Raw genomic sequence first — 21,376 nt, 5'->3', positions numbered from 1 at the left:
TCCATTTTAGGATGTGGTCGGCTTTTTTTAATTATTATTATGTTCTGTTCCGTACCGTAAAAAATAAATTCTTATCGCACCAATTGCAAGCTGATTTGAAAGGTTGCTTGACTACTCCATAGGCTTGCTTACATGCAAAACAGCTGATATTTGAAAATAAAAAAATTCTACATAGAAAGTTCATGTCATGTATGTTGAAATTCTCACCATACATTATATTTTTGGATTGTTTCTCACACTTTTAACCAACTTTATTGTCTATATATATGACGTTGTTAGCCAATTTTGTTTAGCGTTTTGATAAAATCCTTTCGAAAATGTTTTCATTAATCGATTAGGTTCTTAAAAGGCGAATTCATTTAATTGCATGATGTTTTGAATTACAGAATATTCAACATTGGAGAGGTCGATAACTCGACGACTCAAGTTCATTGTCGTTTTCAGTTTCAGGCAAACCATATCATAGTTGTCAAATAATACGAGACATTTTGATTTTGGTTCTGTTGTAAGGCATTTTAATTGTGACTTTTTTTTAAGTTTTGACGTCATATTCATTGTAAACAAAAGAACGCTATCATCAGGTAACCTTTTTTCCATATCAAAGAATGATTAAAAATGATATTGGTATTGAGGTCCTTCATATATTTTACAAGACTAATAAATATATATTTTACTTAGTTTTAAAATAGTACTAGTTAGTACTTTCATTATCAAATTATATTTATAGACCATATCGCGGACGTGAAAGAAAGCACTGTAAAGAAAGGTTTATGCTTAAATTTAAATAAGAAAATGGTTATATAACAGGAATATCAAATTAAGAATATCAGTATTAATCTCTTTTGCGTCGAGGATTGAAGACGTTCTAACCGTTTTCACCGTGACAGTTGTTTTGGGAAATGTTGTGTCTTTGAATGCAAAAGACTGAATGTAAGTCTGTGACTATATTTACTATGGAACTTTAATAAATAAAATGACAATATAGTGTAAGATATAACTTGTCTTTATGGGAGGGAATGTGTTCAATGCATGTACGTGTTTATAATATTCTTATCAATACTACATTTCGTTTTCACGTCCCATATCAACATTGCCGATTCTCCAGTTAAGTCTCTGAACTGTGCCGATTACCATCGTAAAGTAATTTTAATGTATGGACAGTTATCCCTAGGTATAAACAAATACTTCCGAGACTCATTCTTTGTACTTTAAACAGTTTTGTAGAAACATTGTGGTGCATAGAAGTTCTTGCAAGCATTTATATTGGTCAGCTAGTAAACCCAACTCAATCATTATCCGGGGACGACCATCACGACATGCCAAGTTACTTTCATTTTCATGGGAGGGAAGCACTGATCAACTATTACAAGATATTTCATTTTACATTTTGATTAGATGCATTCAATAGTCTTCCACCAAATTGACCATTACTCCGACGAAGCGGAATATACTTCGACATCTTGAAAATATTGTTTCTGGTGTACGGGAGATAACTCTCATGGCAACAAACGTCGATTTTTTTCTCTTTCAGCTAAAGACGTTCGCTTACATACCACTCACCTTAACGTTGGAAATATGATTAATCGATAAAATCAAATAAAGGTACACATTATGGTATAGAGACATAATCACATGAAATCCAACTTAAAACAGACCGACTATAAATACATCACTAGCCATGCGAAAACACACACAATCTAAATGGCAAAATAAGGATTAAGGCATTATCAGTAAAATTACAGAACTAATAACGATGGATCTGTAGCATATCGCAGTTATAAACCAAAATAATTTACTGGTTACCGAAAAAGTAAAGCAGTTTTCATTTTATTGGTGTTTATCCACAGAACTGAAGAAATTACATAAACTTTAATAGGGAGACTGGGATGTGTCGACAGTTGAAACGAAACCTGCTATGTATGCATCACCCGCAATGTGAATTCAAAGTCAACAAAAATAACCTCATCGGTCAAGTTTCAGACTGGAAAACTATGTTGTTAACCAAATATTTAAGACCGCTAGTGAGTTAAATCACAGACATATTGATGTTTTTGTTTTTGAGAAAGATCTGTATGAAGTCTGCTTCGAGTGAAAACGTAAACAAGAAGTGCAGTTGTGGTATACAATGAGTTCCCATTCTATTATCATCCAAGCAAACTCAAAAAATATATTCTCCATCGCATTATTGTTTTAATATAACGGAATTCGATGAGACTGTCAACAAAGTGAGAGGTTTAGCGATATAAAACCCGGTTTAAATCCACCATTTTCTACATTTGAAAATGCCTGTATCTAGTCAGGAATATGACAGTTCTTGTCCATTCGTTTTTGATGTGTTTTGTCATTTGATTGTGCCATGTGATTATGGACTTTCCGCTTAGATTTTCCTCTGAGTTCAGTATTTTTTTTTATTTTACTTTTTCAATAAGTCTATCATTTTGATACTTTCAGTTTCGCTATACTTTTTATTGGATTTTGTGTTCTCTTTCACAATGTCAAATTTTGCGTGACCTTTAACAAGATATTTGTATCTATCTTTCCCTTAAAGTACAGTCAAGACTGACACTTTCAGACATAAACCTTATGTCGAAACCGTATGTTGTGTAGTGAGGCCATTCGCTTTTCTATCTATGACATATTAAATATATATGAAACGCGAATTTCAAAATGATTAATCCTTGTCCTACTTGTAAAAGGAGTGCGTAGATCATTCTGATTGCAATTAATGCAGTGACTAAACACTTAAAGCAGACTTTGTGCATTTTAGATATGAGGAGAGGAAAAGTTGATAGTTGTTGGGGATGGATGATAGTGGCAGCCGCTGCATTAAACAGAATAATAATATATGGTATATCGCACTCAGCTGGTGTAGTTTATGTTGTCATCCTGGAAGTTTTTAATGAAGGGAGCGGAATAACATCATGGATATCTTCTCTCATCACTGCCGTTATATTTTTTACTTGTAAGTATTTGTCTAAACACTTGTCTCTTATTTTACCCATTCATTAGACCTTCGAATAAACCTATAACTAAGTTAGTTTGACCATTTTCCTAAATCAAATATGCCGTGACCAGGAGGTCAACAGTATGCGGTGTACAGTCGATATGAAATATAAAAGATCTACTCTAAGTATTCTCGCTATACCATCAGTATTGCGACTTTATAAAATTCACATTGAAAACAATATTTAATTGACAACCGCGATGATTCCAACATCAAATTGAGTGCATCCATACATCAAACGCTGTAGTTTTACATCGACAACATATTGGCATATTAACAAACAGACGGTTTTCCAATGGGCACTCAATATGATTTTTTTAAAAGTAGAAGGTTTGCTTAACAAATCATTTGGTCTCTTTAGAAGAGTGTCTCATTGGCATTTTTAAAAGGGACAAAACACCCACTGTTACTTGATTTAATCATTAAAAATTCAATTGATAATTAGATAGGCTCAAAAAACGAAAAAAGTGTAATGGCTGTATGTTAAAATTTAATGACTATTTAAACTATACATTAGTTGTGATGGAATTTTGTATTACAATGCTGTATATTGGTAACACAAATATTGATTTAAATTTAATCGACATATGAAGCTCTGTCCATTTGACAAAAAAAAAACCACTTCCATCATCAAGCAGTTTGTTTATTTTCGATATATTTTTTAACTTTTGTTTCACTTTCAATGTTTAGATTATTTTCTTTTAATAAAAAAGGAACACGCATAATTCATGCGCTATTCATATCTAGCTAAGTGGTTAAATTGAAGTTCACATGAATACAGATTCATTGAGGTCGAATTATTTAAAAGCAAGTGAATAATTCATCATCGATATTTCTCAGCTTATTTTGACAAAATTGAAACATACTGGCTGCTAAGAGCGAATCATTGGTTCACTATTTCACTTTTATTAATGATTGAACAGCATAAAAACCATGTGTTAGATTTGTTATATATCTAGAAACTAGTGCCCCTTTAATAAATTATACTATATAACATGTTTATTGTTTGATAGCACAAGAGATTAAATAAATTTTTTAAAAAATGGACAAACAATTAGCATGATAGATAAGTTTTATTTTTAGAAAAAAAATTGTGTAAACTACAATATTTATAGAGTTAAAGTAGTTATTTACATTATATATATTATTGCATGGAAAATTTTAGTTCTTGACAAAGTCAGATTTCAAGTACATATTATAGTATTCATGGAAAACAAAATGTGTACACATTGTAAAAAAACAAAATTGGAATTAAATCACTAAAAATAATTAAGGTTCTATATGATATTTGATATCCAAGTAAGTTAAAATTTGAACTAAAATTTTCCTATCCCCCCGAATATCCATGATTATAAAAATCCTACAAATAATATTGAATCCACAGTAGTACATAGATAGTATACAATATAATATGATATTTTTGATGGTGTGAACATGTGTTAATTTATTTGTTCGCTAGGCCTGGTTCACATGTATACTTATAATGCATCATGGGGTATTTTTAAAAAGGTTTATAGTTATATAATGCAATAATAATAATAACACGTGTTCACACACTTCCAAGAAAGTTTGATTTCATGTTTGCAATTTACTCAATGTACTTAATATACTAGTCTGAACGGTGCCTCCAAAGTTCTCGGTCGACGTTTCATTATCTCAATTGTCCTATGGCCTTATCACCGACATTTATTCTGTAGTACAAGTAATTTTACATTTTAAATTAAGATTTGACTGGATGAAAGCTTGTGTTCAAATCTGAATGAGAAGAAAGCTTGACAAGATTGCAAATATATATTATTCAAATTATCCAGAAAATCATGTATGCTGACTTTATTTACTAACGAATATTTTTGTGGGATAATTTGAAGACTTAACTTTGTTGAATGACAAAACTGCTCATTTGCAAACTTCCGAGAAAAAAAAATGACAGTATCATGTATTTGTTTCTTGATCCACTTCAGGAAATTATCGCTTCTAGAAAAAACTACGTATTTGTTTCAAATTTCAGATTCCCTAATACAGAGAGGGGTAAGGAACGGCTCTCATCTTTAACGTAAGGGTCAATCTTTAGTTTTATGATAATTGAAAACAATTTTGGCTGCAGCTGACAAAACTAATTTAAGTTCGAAAATCAGCAAGATAAATACAGACAACAGAAGTATACACGTGTTCAAAAGTCGTAAATCGATTTAGAGGAAACAAATCCAAGTTCAAACTAAAACCGAAGGAAACACGCCAACTATTAGAGATAACAAGGGAACTACTGGACCACTGAATTGCAACTAAAACATACGCCAACATACATAGAAACGAACTATTAGATAATAACTGCCATATTCCCGATTTGGTACAGAAAATTTTACGAAACAAATATGTATTTATGGTTTGTTTTCATTGTACACAAAATTTATGCGAAATTGTGTCATAATTAAAAAAAAATTAAATTCATAACTATCTAACATGTTAAGGATCTGTTTATAACAATTCGTAACCTCTCTTAAAGCGAGACATCTTAGATCGTTCACTTTAATAAACATAACAGTCAAGGTTAACCAACGATGTGACCTCAGTCTATTTATTAAAGTTATGAAGTATAATTTTGTGTAAAAGTACAACTCAATTACATGAAACACCTTCACAGGAAAAATGTTATATCTGAGATTTATTGAGGAGGCATAGTATCTGACATAACGTGGTCTATCTTATAGCTAGGACATCTAAGTTCATTAACCCGACTTACTTTGTTAATTTTCGGTAAACCAATTATTTCATCTCAGCCTATTTATTGACCTTTTTTATGGAACAAGCTTCCTAAAATGGCAGCTGAAATTATCGAGTAACCAATCATAATTGATTGTTCGACTTTGTTATCTGGATAATTGACTGATTTTTGTTCTCAATTGGAATAAACTTAAAAGGAGTAGGTCCGGTAAGTGCCGATTGTTGCCTCTTTCAGGTTCAGCTGACGAATGATTTTGGACACTTTTTAAACGATAAGTGTCTATTTAAATGATTCGACAAGTGTATGTGCAAGATTTTAACTGATTAAATCATTAAAAACGCTCCGATTCAAGCTTAAATATGAAATATCTATCGTAAAAAAACGTCACTTTTCAGATGATTTTGTCAAAAATGAAAGTGGCCGCATCCGTGTTCATCCTCAACCTTTATATATGTTATGTATTATCATCAGGTACAACTTACATTTCAATATTTTGAATGAACACGAATGCGGCCACATTCATTTAATAAGACGGATAACTAAAATGCTAAAATTTTGAAGATTTTAGTAATTTAGCATGATTTAATGATGCTTGTACCCGATATATGTGCGTTATATTGTCAAAAACAACCCATATTCATGTAGCAGAAGCATTCATAGCTAAAATATTACATTTTCACAATTTTGTAAAACTGCTATATTTTGGGGCCAAAAAGGGATCTTATTGAACCTACTCCTTTGTCTTTGACTGTTGAAAAATATAACTCGAATTGAATTGGGTTCAAAGTCCCCTTTTCCAGTTAAAAATATTTGACTACTAATGAGTACATCACCGAAAACCTACTGGTTATCTATCGATTGATATTAGATTTGAATTTTGTATTTATTAATTCACCAATTATTATGTAATGCATCGTTTGTATACTGTAAGAAATTGGTTACAAGGATAAGACGAGTTGCAAGTTCACGTTTTGAATAACACATGAAGACTTGGTTCAATTCTGTTTCAGCTTGTTTTTTGTCATTGATGTTTTTCAATAACAATGGATCACATGAAACTGAATGGTGTAAACTTTCCAATAAGAAATGTATCAAGTTTAAGTATAATCTGCATTATGGGTTGTTGCTACTGCTGACGGCAGTTTCCTCCTCGATGATAAATGTTTCACCGACCAAGTGGTCATAACTATTGTGTTGACATGAATTGTTATTGATATGGAAATAATTAAAGATTTCAACTATTTAGGAAACTTTGAATTTTTTCGAAATATTTAGGATTTTCTACCTTAAAAAGATATAACTGATATTGTCAGTACTTTTCGGAATTGTGGGTCATCAGTGCTCTTTAAATTTGAACTTTATGTGACATTTATATTTTCGGATACGAGCGTCTCTGGATAACAAATCAAATCTGATGGAATTCCATCGACTATAAGAGGAAAATAACGAAACAACAGAAACACTGAAGTGCAACAAAAACAAATGCCAATGCAACAAACATTAAAAAGAACTATTAAATAATAACTGCCATATTTCTGACTTGATAAAGAAAACAATAGTTAGTTGAACCTGGTTGTGTGGCTACCCAAACATTGCGCTTTAATAATGGCAAAGTTAGAAATATAGCTAATTGACAACATTACATGACAGTAATACAGTACAAAAAAATACAACAGCACAGAGAAATACATTAATAAATCATATAATAGTACATTTCGACATGGTTACTACAAAAAAAACTAAAATTAATTTACTTCAGTACTCAAAAACAGCATAATGGAAGTACGAACTGTTTGTCACACGAATGTAACAAAGCCATTAAAGGTTACCTCACTTTTAAATTTGTAAAACCTTGGATTTAATTCGGGATTATGTTTGCAATGGTTTTATTTGATGTATCTTTTAACAAGTACAAGAATATAAATATAGAATTGTGTAATCAACTATATTATCTAACTTTGTCGGTTTTCTTCTTAATAAAACTGTAAAACAAATGAACCAAATCCTGTGCATATAGTTGTCTTACACTAAAATCATGTAAATTAACTGGTTGATTAATTATCTCTACATTTACATACATGTGCGAATAAAAATGATAAAAAATAGAAATATAAATAAATTTTCTCCGTTTCGTCTAATAATATTTATAAATCAAAATTTCGTAATATTATCTATTTAAGGGATATTAGCTGTCGTACTATTAATATTCGCTGATTTGACTTCAATTCTTATATCTGGTTTAAAACATACTCAAACGTATATCAAGTTTATAGTCTATTATAAACGATTTACTAGCCATAGGATTGATAATATGTGTCAACATATTGGGTCTATTTCATATCTAGACGCCATCTAAGTAAACATCGTGGTAGCATCCGAAGACGACAAGCGGTCACACAACCAGATAGCACATACATATATAAATAGATAGAGAACTCGTGTAATTTGATTTTTCGAGATATGTTTGAATTTATGTTAAAGGTACCCATTTTGAAACTCGAAATCCCTGCTACAAAAAAGGAGCACGGCACATAATAATTTTGCCAGCGGCTGATCAGGCCAATTCAAGCTGAAATATCAGTATGATAAAACAAATATTATTTATGATTTGTTATTCAGTATGAAAAAATAAATGCAACTTTGGACATTAACAATTTAAAATTCATAAATATCATGTCAAGGATCTTCTTATAACACTTCGTGACCTCTCTTAAATCTAGACATCTTAGATCGTTCACTTTAATAAACATAGAAGTCAAAGGTTAACCAGTGATGTGACCTCAGTCTATTTATTTAAGTTGTGAAATTTAACTCTGTGTAAGAGTACAATTCAATTACATGAAACACCTTAACAGGAAAACATGTTATATCTGTGATTTATTGAGTAGGCCAAGGATCTGACATAACGTGGTCTATCTTATAGCTAGAACATCTAAGTTCACTAACCCGACTTATTTTTGTAATTTTCGGTAAAACAATTATTTGATCTCAGCCTATTTATTTACCTTTTTTATGGAACAAGCTTCGTAAATAGGCAGCAGAAATAATCGAGTAACTAATCATAATTGATTGTTCGACTTTGTTCTTAAAAGTTTTATCTGGATGAATGACAGGTTTTTTCCCCTTTCAATTGAAAGTAGTTTAAAATGTGTCTTTGTCTGTTGAAAATTATTACTCGAGTTGATTGGAGTTTGAATAAAGGCAACAGTAGTATACCGCTGTTAAAAACTCGTAAATCGATGGACAAAAAACAAAATCGGGGAAACAAACTAAAACTGAGGGAAATGCATTAAATATAAAAGGAGAACAACGACACAACATTAAAATGCAACACACACAGAAACAGACTAAATCCTTTCTTCCAGTTATACTAATATATAACTTCTCGTTTGTAAATCCCCGAAAACCTACATACTACCTATCAATTGATATTAAATTTGGATTTCGTATCTATGGATTTAATTATTTATAATGTAATTAGAACACACCCGCTAGATAGCGGGTACTTAGAGCTCGGTTGAAAGTATGTAAAATGTTTTATGATAGATATTTGTTAAGGATTTTATGCCTAGAGAATTTTAGAAAAGGTACCAAACTGAGTCATAAGCACTTGAAGACAGGACAACTATTTTACGCCCTCTCCCATTTTTCCAAAGTCCTTGATTTAGTTTTTGCTCTCTGTGAAATCCCATGATTTTTGGCGTTTCTGTATACTATATCGAATAAAGTGTATTTGTTATTAACTATCAATTCTAAGTTTCTTCCCAACGGCAATAACTGCTACATTATATATAGAATCTCTATATATTATAGAATTATAACATGCAGAATAATCCGAAAATAAATTATCCTGTCCCCAAGTAGTTATGGAAAATTATGTTTAAAGAGGGGAGTATATCGGGATATCTGCACGAAAAACGCGAAAAAAAACCCATTTCACGACGAACGAACAATTTTCTTGCAACGTTGATCTTTTTATCGATTTCACGATATACGGTGAATAACGAACTTTTTTTTTTTACATCTGTCATGAAATAAAAGGTGGCAAAACACATTGCACGAAAATAACCCTTTACCCCCATTTTTAACGTTTTAAATCGGAAGTCTTGGATATTACTTACAATTCGGCCGGATGACGGAAAGAATATCCCGATGCTTTTTTCTTCGTTTTTCTCCAAAAATAACCCAAACTGAATAATCACAAGAATGGATGTCAAATGCGACTATGAATCTATAGGGCACATATTCATGAGGATTAATTTATTTGGGAAGGAAGAGAAGCGACACACAAAATGAGGTCTTCTCGTTTAAAAGTATAGATACATCGTTTCTACTTCAGGCATATATTACCTTAGCTGTATTTGGCCAAACTTTTAGGAATTTTGGTACTCAATGCTCTTCAACTTCGTACTTTGTTAGGCTTTTTTTTTAAACTTTTTTAGATTCGAGCGTAACTGATGAGTCTTTTGTAGACGAAACGCTCGTCCAGCGTATATACAAAATTTAGTCCTGGTATTTATGATGAGTTTATTGTATACTGTAAGATATTGGCCACAAGATTGGGAACAGTTGAAAGATCACGTTTGGAATAACACTTTGGAGACATGATTCGATTCTGTTTCAGCTTTTTAAGCATTCCTGTTTCGCAATAAAAATGGATCACATGGAGTTCATGGAGTTGAACGATGTAAACTTTCCAATAAGAACTGAATCGAGTTTTCGTATGGTATACGTTGTGAGTCGATGCTATCGCTGATGGAGATTTTCTCCTCGACTGTAAAGATATAACTGACCCAGTAGTCATTATTTTTGAATTGGCGTGAATTGTCATTTATATGGACAAAAATTATAGATCTCAATTGTTTCCAAACTTTTTCAAAGTATTAAGAATGTTCTACCCTAGCCATATACTACCTAAGCTGATATTGTCAAGGCCTTTAGGTATTTTGATTCTTCAGTGCTCTTTAAATTTGACATTTATGTAACATTGTTGTGTACTTTTAAGGAATAGTATGTTCTTTGGATTGTTCTAGGTAATTTAATAGTGATTTGAACGTGCTGATATTTAGAGCATAAAAAAGAGACTCAACTCCAAAGAAATTTAAAACGAAGTCTCTTAAAAAAAGCCAAAAGCAAGGGCTCAAACATTTAAAAACAAAAGCAAGTCAACTATCACATTCCAGACTTTCTACAGACATTTCCTTATGTTGAAAATGGTGCGTAAAACCTGGTTTTATAGCTAATTAAACCATTTCATTAGAAAACTCGATAATATTGAGAACAATCCGCTAGCAACACAAACAGACGTAATTGATAAGTATATAAAAAATCGGGGTTCAGTAGTGAACATTGTATTATAATCTTTATGACTTACAAAATAAAACTACGAAAACACGTAATGGCATGTAGACACCCTGAAGATAACACACATTAGTGAAGAGGTTTTTGAGAAAAAATTGTAAATAGTCATAGTATTATACATTGGGAAACCGAGTTAATTTCATCTCAATTGATGGTTTATTAAGTGTCAAAAAACATATTTTTTCTAAATAAGGCTTTAACATAAAAATGTCTGCACCAGACAAACAACGTCTCTTTATAATTGACTAAATGTCTAATAAGCTTTTATTTAGTGAACGTAGATAAAGGAAACAATAGGATACCGCTGTTCATAATTCATAAATCGTTTGAGAAAAAACTCATTACTTATATAACACGTGAAAGTTCAGCTTATTATCAAACTGCAATTTCGCTTATGATTAATAAAATGTTTGATTTTTTTTCGCTTTATCAACTCACTCAATTAATGATTAATCTGATAAGTAAAAAAGAGACCAAAATACAAAAACAGCAATTAAAAACCAACAAAATCCAATCGATTCTATGTTCTTGTATGGTACAGGCAAATACAGATTGTGGTAGGGTAAAAGCATGTTTGTGAGTGCTCAACTCTTCCAAAAAAACCTGTAACACAAGTTTTGTAACACAACAAGAACACACTGTTAACAAAAAAGTTAAGAAACGATGAGAATTCCAACAAAAAATTACTGAAACACAAAAGACTCAAGAACTTATCATAACGTATTCCTTGTTACTTGTACTTGGCGTTTGTTTTAGCTTGAAAAAAATTTCAATGCATAAACCATGGTCGCTTACACTAATAACTGTTAAGAACATGTAAAGTACAATTCAAATGGAGTTTTCACAGTATTCATTTTTAACTAACTCTCTTTACGTATTTATTGTCTAAAGGTAATAGGATATTTTTATACATATGTTCAAGTTAACCAAAATAACAATTTCTTTCCTATCACCTAATATATTTATGAATCAAGTTTTCTAAATATTATTATTTAATGGGATTCAGCTGTAAAATTCATGTTCACTGATTTGACTTAAATCTTGTATTTGATTTTTACATACCAGCATTATATCATATTTATGGAAAGTTTAAAATAAACAATTTACAATGCAAAGGAAATATATATCAACATTTAAAATCTGTTTTAGTCTAGACGGGATCTAATTGACAATTGTAGTGACCTCCAAAGACTACCAACAGTCACGTTTATACATTAATATAGATATAACTTGATAGCAAAATAGTATAATCGGAATTTTCTTGGTCTGTTTGATATCATATTATAGATTTTAAATATATGTTAAACATCGTTTTACATGCATATGAATGTGTTTGTAGATCAGTCAATCAAACGGTTTACCTTTTTTTATTTTCAAAATTGACATTCTTTTGCTTTCAATAACTGAACACGCGTAACTTATGCGTAACCCATTTATATCAAAGGGGTTAAATTTATGTTTACTAGAATACGAATTCAATGAGTTTTTCACTTGAAAGTGACTAATTCCTCAGCAATGTTTCTTACGCTATTTTGACAAAATTGAACCACCAAACTGGCATCTAAAAGCAAATCAGTATTTCACTATTTTACTTTCATTATTTATTTTTAATAAAAATGTCATTTTCATTATTTATAAATGTCTCGTAGCTACTGCCTCTTTGAAAATGTATATTATAAAGAATAAATCCTACAATACGTGATTTTTTTCTGAAAATACAAGAAGGGGGTTATAGCAATTATGTACAAGGTGTGCTTTCTTGTGCGTCTAGCGTATCAAATTATAAGCCTGGTACCTTTGTTAACTATTCATAGCAATCCAAATAAATAAAGGCAACCCCAATATTCTTATTGCTAACTTTACAAATTTCATAGAAATTATACAACAACATCCCATTGACATTGACATTTAGAAAACTTGTTATCGAGATGATACTATATATCAGAGCTAAAAGTCAACGTAATTTGCCTTATAGAAGGCGGCTGCTTACACTGCAACAAATGGTTGTAATAGGTAAAATTAAATTGAGGTCGACAATACCGGGAATATACAATTATTTCACGGACGTTGTCGTGACTTAAATTGATTAAGTGTTTTCAAATGTAAGTGTAAAAAAAAATTATAAAAATATCCGAGGAAAATTCGAAACGGACAGTTCCTAAGTAAATTAAGTTTTATGTACCCTTCTGTAGCAATTTTCGTATGAATTTTTTAAACATGAATTGTATCAAAACTACAGATATAATGAATAATAGATACAGGCCATTTTGAACATATTCTAAGGGGTAACTTGATGCAAAGCATTAATATTTACTGTTGCATTGCATTTAAAAGAAAAAGAGTACTTTGTGGCAAATAAACCAAGATTTTTATAGAAAATCCACAGCCTTTAATAAAGAGATTTTTGTTATAAAATTTGAAACAAAGATTACTCACTTGCTTTTCTATGATGTGCTAGTGTTTATTTTTTACAAAAAGTTCTAACTAACCTGTAAATTCCAAAATACCTCGTGCAGAGTAACTTAAGTCGAGCGCACCCTAAAAGGTGTACTTGATTTGGTCCATATATTTTTATTTGTTCTAACCAATAACTACATTAATAAACTTGTTTTAAGGAAATCAATGCTAGCACTGCATGCAATAATCCTATATCTATCGGTCCTCAAATTGCCAAATATGATAGAACAAGGATAAAGGCTGTAGATTTTCCATAAAATTTCCATATGTTTAGAATTGAAGCAACAGAAGGGTACATAATCCTTAAACGCTTTAAACGAATGATGTTCACATTGATTGTTTTCTTGTGAGCATAATTATGTGATATAATTGCAAATGAAACAACATTCAATATAGGTGTAATACCACCATTGATTTTTCCCTATTAGTCTTTGTTAAATTGGCACTTTTAAAAAAATTGTACAGTATTTACCTTTATTTCAACCAAAGAAATACTTTGCATGTATAAAGTTTAATTCTTTCCAGTGATACAGTGAAAATTTCACACTACATTTCATTGCATATAAGAAAGTAACCAACATGGGAAGTAAACAACCCAATTTTTACACTGTTATTAACTGGTTACCTGCTTTGGTAACTATGTAACCTTAACGTTCCAAAATATTTTAAAAGACCATCAAATAAAAAAAAGAATGATGCTTTCAGACTTCCAACATACATATTTACGACTCAGAAAAATTTAAGTGCATTGAAATGCAGGGTTAATTTTCTACAACTTTCAAATTCAAGGGAATATTTTTTTAGGCCTACTTTCGTATACAACCGGATGCGACGTACCATGATTTGGTGGTATTACACCTATAAGATTAAATAATGAAAAGAGATTATATATATGGCATTCAATAATAAATAAAATTCATACTGTTTAGCCAATTAGCAAATGTTAAGCATTCAAAACGGAAAACTTATATTGTATCGCATTTTTCTTTTTGTAATAGAGCTACCTCCGTTTTTATGCTTTTTTTTCTCAGTTTATTATCTTCAATCAAAAATTTAATAACAGAATCTTGTGTTAATATATCTTGTAACAGGTCCATTATCCGGATACCTGATAGAAAAATTTGACGAAAGAAAGGTTGCCATTACTGGAAGTCTGATTGCAGGTATCGGCATGATGTCCTCTGCTTTTGTCACTTCCGTTCCAGCTCTTATTTTAACTTACGGCATAGTTTCAGGTAAAAAAGATTATATTGTAGGCAGCTTACATAATTGTTCAAAACAATGAATTTAACACAATAACTACTGCTTCGTTTAATTTTATTTTCAAGGCTTTCCAACTTCGTATTTGGCCTTCGAACTGTTATAAATTGTGCGCATGTTTAATGTATAAAAACACGCGTGTGTTGTACCTTAGTATAAACCAAGTACCTTTTGTTAGTTTTCCTGGCACATAACACTTTAATATTCTTATACTTATATCAGATTTGATACAATATGCTGCATAAATCGACTAGTAAACGGTGGTAGATGGCTTTCACACAAAATCGAAAAGATGAGGCGAACAAAAATGTCAGATTCCTGCATGTTATAAAATGTTAGCAAGAATTTGTTTTTCTCTAAACATGTCTGTCCGCGTCTCCATCCATATCAACATTACACTTCGAACTATTTGTAATTCATTTATGAGTTCGAAAGTCATAACATTTGTAAGTGGAATTGGACAACACAAAACAGATCCTAATTTTAAAAGAAGAAATACAAAAGTATGCTCATGAGTCGAAATTTTACCGCATAATACATTTAATGAGTTTGACCTTACCTGACGGGTAATTTCGTCATACTTAAAATAAACAAAATGCATGGACTTGTCGAATTTAAAGTCTCGATTCTAACTCAAGTTGCCGATATCCACACTAACGATACCAACTTTACTGCAACAGATGCGCAAATAATCTTATAACTTCAAAATCACTCCGCTCAAATTAATATGATGTATCATGTTGTTTCAACTTTATTCTGTGATTTTCTGTCTTCTTAAAATTTGGTTAAATCGGATATCCGTTAATTATACTGGCGAAATCTAGTTATTGACATGACAAAATCGCGACAAAATAAATTCTCCGGGATTTTAAAAATTGCGCTTCTGAATGGTTCGACCGTATAATTAATAGCTAAACTAAATACATCTAGTTACATAAATAAAAACATTGTCAGGTATAATAGAAAATACTTCTCATCTGTTAATACAGCAGTAACATAACGTAGCAATGTCACAATACTGCCCATTAGCATGTGTTCGTGGATCTTTACAAGGATTAAAATACAGAATTGCATATCTTCAAATATCTCGAAAACAAAATCTTTCTTCGATTACCTATATTGTCACAATGTTTAATAATGTGTGAAATGTGTACCAAAGTTCCTTTTAAGTTTAAGGTACTTGTTGAAATAGGTGAAATGATTGACTATAAAGTAAAATGTTATTGAAAAAATAATTGGGTCCCTGTAACGATTCGATTGTTAATGAATGTAATGTATATTATAGGTGTAGGATGCGGGCTAGCATTTATGCCAGGAAGTGTTGCAGTGGCTAAATACTTCACAAACCATCGACACCTAGCATTGGCGATAGCATCTTCTGGTGGAGGAATTGGCAGTTTTGCATTCCCACCATTTATTCAAATGTTAAATGAATATTATACATGGCGGGGTATGTTTTTGATTCTTGGTGGAATAACTCTCAATATATGTGTATTTGGATTAATACTCCGCCCATTGGCAAAGAAGATCAGCCTAAAGAAAAGTAATAAAAAATCGAAAAATAATAAGTTACAACAGAGCTTGGATAGTAAAAATATAAAAACCAAAATGATGAACGAAGAAAGAGATAGATTCCTGGAAAGACATTTTTATTTGAAAATTCCATCGTTTTACGTCCTTATGGCCAATAGTTTTATGTATCAATTTGGTGCATCTATCATATTAGGTCACCTGCAAGCTTATGCTGTTTATCATCTAGATTTTACTACACAAAATGCTGCAATATTGTATACAATTTCCGGTGTGATGGTTCTTGTTTTTAAACTTCTACATGGTGTATTTGCAAATATAAGCCATGTTAAAATATTTCGGCCTATTTATCAATACATATTTTTCTATGCAATAGGAGGAATAGCAACAATATGTTTGACTTTTGATTCCAGTTACGGTGTTTACTTTTCCAGTGCAGTATTTGGAATGAGTTATGCAGCATGTGGTGGTTCACTTATACCAGCTATAGTCATTGACATCACAGGCGTAGAATCATTTGGTGTTGCATATGGAATTGTGCTGTTCTGTCTATCAATTGGACAGTTAATTGGTGCTCCGATTGCAGGTAAGTGGGATTTTGTTTTTTACGAAAATAGACGGACATCAGACAGGCTGTTTCTCAAAACATAACCGTTATAAACATTTCTTTGAAGATATCAGTAATACACACAAGTATTTGAAGGTAAACAAAAGATATCAGTAACGCACAAACAAGTATTTGAAGCTAAATTAAGGATATCAGTAACACACATAAGTATTTGAAGCTCAATTAAGGGCATACGATACAGTTTTGATCCTGTATTTACAAGTTCGTGAAAATTTGCAAATAGGCTATTTTTTACCTGATTAAATCAAATATGTAATAAAAAAAAAATACTTTCATGTGCTACTTTTTGTGTAAAATGAGGTCGAAATTTTGTATATTTGCTCAAAATTCAGATTTGTGGCCTGATTTCTTTTTCGAAAGAAAGACATAACGTTTTTGATATAAAAGATAAACACAAATGTTTATTGTTAAATAATCGGTAATTTGTGTACTTTATAAGTATTCTTAAAAATATGCATTTCTTATTCAGAAAAAAATATTTATCAAATGTTCATGAATTGAGGCAAATACGTCATTTTTTGCTGCATGTTTATCAACATTTTTAAAAATCCTCTATTTACAGTTTTATAAAATTTGGGTCACATAATCTCCCTGCAAAATGAAACAATTGCTGTTTTGAAAAATAGGGGTCCATGAACAAGTTTTCAAACTAAATCAGTTTGAATGATAAACATAAGTCGAAAAATGCATCTTTTCCCGATTTGTCATAGTTTTAACATTTTACGTTAGCAACGTCATTACCTCCCCTCTAACTGTATCGTATGCCCTTAAAGATATCAGTAACACACACAAGTATTTAAAGCTAAATTATACAACAAGAAGAAATCATACATTTTGACGAACGCCGCAATTCGTATGGGAGTCTTCAGATTGCACTAGGCTCGATGCCAAAAACATGAGATACAAAGCAAAAGATGAATCAAGAAGACACTTATTCTTAAAACAAGATTGTTCACGAAATGACAAGGTAAGCCTCTGACGAGATATGGTGAGATAATCAAATCAATATTAAGGGAGATAAAATTAATCATCTTTGAAATAAAACAAACCAACATTTAACTATATTGAACGTAGATAAAAGTAATTCATTAAATCAGATACTGAAGACCAAAAACAACTTTTTAGAGAAAAACTATACAATTATACTAACATGAACATTTCAAGCTTTAACCGACAGTCAGCTCAATAACATATTTATAAAGTAATTTTTCACTTTTTATATCTTTTAATAATTGTTGCAGGACTTTTATATGAATACCAAAAAACATATGATGCCGCTTTCGTGCTAGCAGGAACAACGATGATAGCAAGTGCCATCATAATGATATATCCGTTGAGAACTGATCTTAATCCTCCGAAACTAAGTAAACAAGTTGAAATTAATATAGAAATCGATTTGAAAAATAATGTGAAGCGTACGGATTTTGATCCCATATCCGTATCTTCGTATAGGAAAGTAGAAGAAGGCTCCAAGTACAATAAAAGACAGTTTACATTATGCAAGGACTTATTCCCGTAGTTCAAATGTTGACATCGAAAACAACACCAGAGTTACTGTCTGGAATCATTAGAAATTTAGCCAAGATCCTCAAGTTAAGTGTCAAAAACAGTTTAAATAAACAGTAATGCAGAAGTTTTACAGTGGTTTGAGATTGATCAACCACTCATCATTCACTCAACACTTCCATAGAAGGTTAATTTTTATATATAGTAAGATGTTTGTTGTGGTAATAATATTTGGTAAACTGATCTAACTAGTTCTTTCATAAGGAGAGTAACTCTTTATATGAATAACATTGCTTTTAGTGATACAGTTTTGGCATACGTTATGAAAAAAAGGATTAGACATGAAACATGTATATCAGAGGTTTTTTTCTATGAATGGCATTGTTTTCAGAGAAAAAAATGGAATAAATAATGGTTTAAAGCAGACTATTTTAAAGGTAAACGACATGTAAATCATCCGAAAGAATCTAATGAAAGGAGGTTGCTGTTACAATGTACTTAACGTCTTATTTCAATTTAAAATATTAAATTTGTGTAGACAACTAAGATCTGATGAAATGTGTTATGGATCATGTTTCGCTGCATTAAAGAGGCAGTTATTGTGTGCGAGACATATGTGTGGAAGACATATTTTGGTTTCTATGAAACCAGTTTCTTTTTTTTAATGATCACTTTAATATGTATTATTTAAATACAACTAATGTCTTATGTCATCTTTGCATAGAATATTTTAAGTATTGCTTACAATTGTCTCCAGATATTTTTTAACACTTTTCGACTAGAAACAAGTCATAAATGGAGCTATTTTGATCTTCATGTTCATTGTTACACTAAACTATAGAATGCTTCGAGAAAAAAAAAGACTAAACGAAAATCAAAAAGCAGAACTATATTTATGACTTATTGTGTTATTATTTGCAACTTATTCTTATTAAATGTGTTAAAGTCTATAAGACATATTTACGAAATGTTTATATAGAGGATGCTAAGCGATTATGACAGAAAAGCTGCTCGCTTTTGTAGTAAATAAATGGTGATTTTGATAACTGTAAACCTGTACTTATCTTATTCAATGCATGTAACAGCTTGCACAGTTATAATTGTAATATGTAGTATAATTATGATATCATGATATATATATATAGATTATTACATTGATACAAGTGGATTATCGGATTTATCCTATCGAGATATTTAAAATATATAATTTAACTATCGATATTGGATAAATCCGATAATCCACGCGTTACTTTGTAATAATCTGTTTCTCTAATGATTAAAAGATAAATTTCCTTCTTTTCTAAACCGAAATCCCCTTCGAGTGTCTTCCTCTTTCCACGAAGTTGTCAATTTCATTAACACCTGTTAGAACATTTTGATCATTTCAGGGAGCTGAGAAAGGTTATGACCCTTTGACTCAGCCAATCATCTTCTGAGATCACCGGCAACCACACGTTGATTAAATTTTTTTATACAATGTGTTCGGAAAGGGATATATTTCCATAACATTAGAGAAATATTTATATAGAAAGAGAAATTTTACTGTTTCCTATGTTGTTGTGTTGTTAATGGCTACCATTCAAGTCACTTTATGTCTTTTATTTAAAAAAAAATATATTGATACTATTAAGGTGGCTCTGGCCTATTCGAAGTTTCTATCAGAAGTGGTATATTTTTGGTTATTTCACCATTTAAATAAAATGAATCAAATTGGTAAAAAAAAATTGGGGGTCACGGATTATTTAAGCTCAAAAGTTTACTTTAAAACAGGTATGTAAAAGGGTCCATTTTTCAATGAAATGATTTGGAAAATAGAGGTGTTGACATTTTTTTATCGGAAATTAAAAAAAAAGTTCCATGACAATTGGTCCAAAACTGTAATATAAAAAGCTGGCATATAGCTTCAAAAAATGAGCAAAAAAAAAAACGTAGATCACCGATAAGGAAAAAAAATTATTTTGCCTTAAAACCCAAACTTTGGTGGGAAAATGGTGAAAATTGGTGAAATGTCATTTTGACCCTTTAACAAATACGGATAATAACGAAAATATTCTATTAGTCAAATAACTACAATGATTTAACATTTATATTTAAAAAAATGATATTGGATTTATGACAAATACTTTCATGCGTGAAATTATACGCAGTCGATTAGTCCAGAGCCACCTTAAGATCTAGTAACAATGATCGAAATAGGGATCATACAAATATTGTTGTTTGCATTCTTAGTTTAATGATATCTTTATTAGTGCTCAACAGAACATATCTGCTTTACAATAATAGAAAACTTGTAATTATTCCATCCAACTAAGGATTTTTTGAAAGTTTTTAAGGTCACATTATATGTCCTATATAGCAAGTGATATTTTTCAATAAAAATCTTTGGCGTTTTCCATAATTTATTTTATTTACAATTACTATGTTTTTCTTGTTTTAAATGAAAGCATAATATTAAATTTAGTTTACCAGAAAACTACGTATTGATCAACTGGAACCTCATCAAATTTTGGGGCGATTATAGTTATCTGTGCCCCCAAGGAGGTTGGTATTTTCCCGAATCTAACAAACTGTTATACGTAAATGTTACAGTGAAACATACGATATGCATATGCAGTTTATGATATACCCCGAAAAATACTGAGTTTAAAAGTATTGGCAAATGTAAACCAAATGATTAGTTCATTTTGAACAAATGAGATGACGGCGTCAGTTTAAGTAATATTTTCCTAATGCCCGGGTTTCTTCTTCAGAAATATTTGTTACAGCTTGGTTGTGCTTAGATGAATTGGTTAGATTGGGGTTTACACTAGTTTACTGTTGTATGGTTGGGTTCGTAAACAACCCTGCATTATAAGGACAGTTATACACTTTGTACTGATATGATTGCAATATCTAACAACAATCAAGG

The 21,376-nt window shown here is 30.9% G+C and overlaps 1 protein-coding gene across 2 annotated transcripts; it reads left to right on the top strand.

Moving 5' to 3' along the window:
• Window positions 1–2,701: 2,701 nt before the first annotated feature.
• LOC134709475 (monocarboxylate transporter 9-like) lies at window positions 2,702–20,849 on the top strand. 2 transcript variants are annotated; one of them, XM_063569632.1, is made up of 4 exons: window positions 2,702–2,962; window positions 14,636–14,779; window positions 16,090–16,920; window positions 18,204–20,849. In XM_063569632.1, the coding sequence occupies exons 1-4, from the start codon at window positions 2,770–2,772 to the stop codon at window positions 18,479–18,481; spliced, it is 1,446 nt and encodes a 481-aa protein (XP_063425702.1). In that variant the 5' UTR covers window positions 2,702–2,769; the 3' UTR covers window positions 18,482–20,849. The 2 variants fall into 2 exon arrangements, with proteins under 2 accessions (XP_063425702.1, XP_063425703.1); XM_063569633.1 differs by lacking the exon at window positions 2,702–2,962 and adding an exon at window positions 5,810–5,933.
• Window positions 20,850–21,376: the final 527 nt, after the last annotated feature.

The sequence above is a fragment of the Mytilus trossulus genome, chromosome 3 (assembly GCF_036588685.1).
Source record: "Mytilus trossulus isolate FHL-02 chromosome 3, PNRI_Mtr1.1.1.hap1, whole genome shotgun sequence".
NCBI lineage: Eukaryota > Metazoa > Mollusca > Bivalvia > Mytilida > Mytilidae > Mytilus > Mytilus trossulus.
The sequence above is the reverse complement of the archived record's forward strand: the minus strand, read 5'-3'. Positions and strand labels throughout refer to the sequence as shown.

Excerpts from the sequence above, each read along its gene's own strand:
- LOC134709475 (XM_063569632.1), top strand. The coding sequence starts at position 2,770 with ATGAGGAGAGGAAAAGTTGATAGTTGTTGGGGATGGATGATAGTGGCA. Across the intron at positions 14,780-16,089 it reads AACTTACGGCATAGTTTCAG|GTGTAGGATGCGGGCTAGCA; the intron begins GTAAAAAAGATT and ends TGTATATTATAG. Across the intron at positions 16,921-18,203 it reads AATTGGTGCTCCGATTGCAG|GACTTTTATATGAATACCAA; the intron begins GTAAGTGGGATT and ends TAATTGTTGCAG.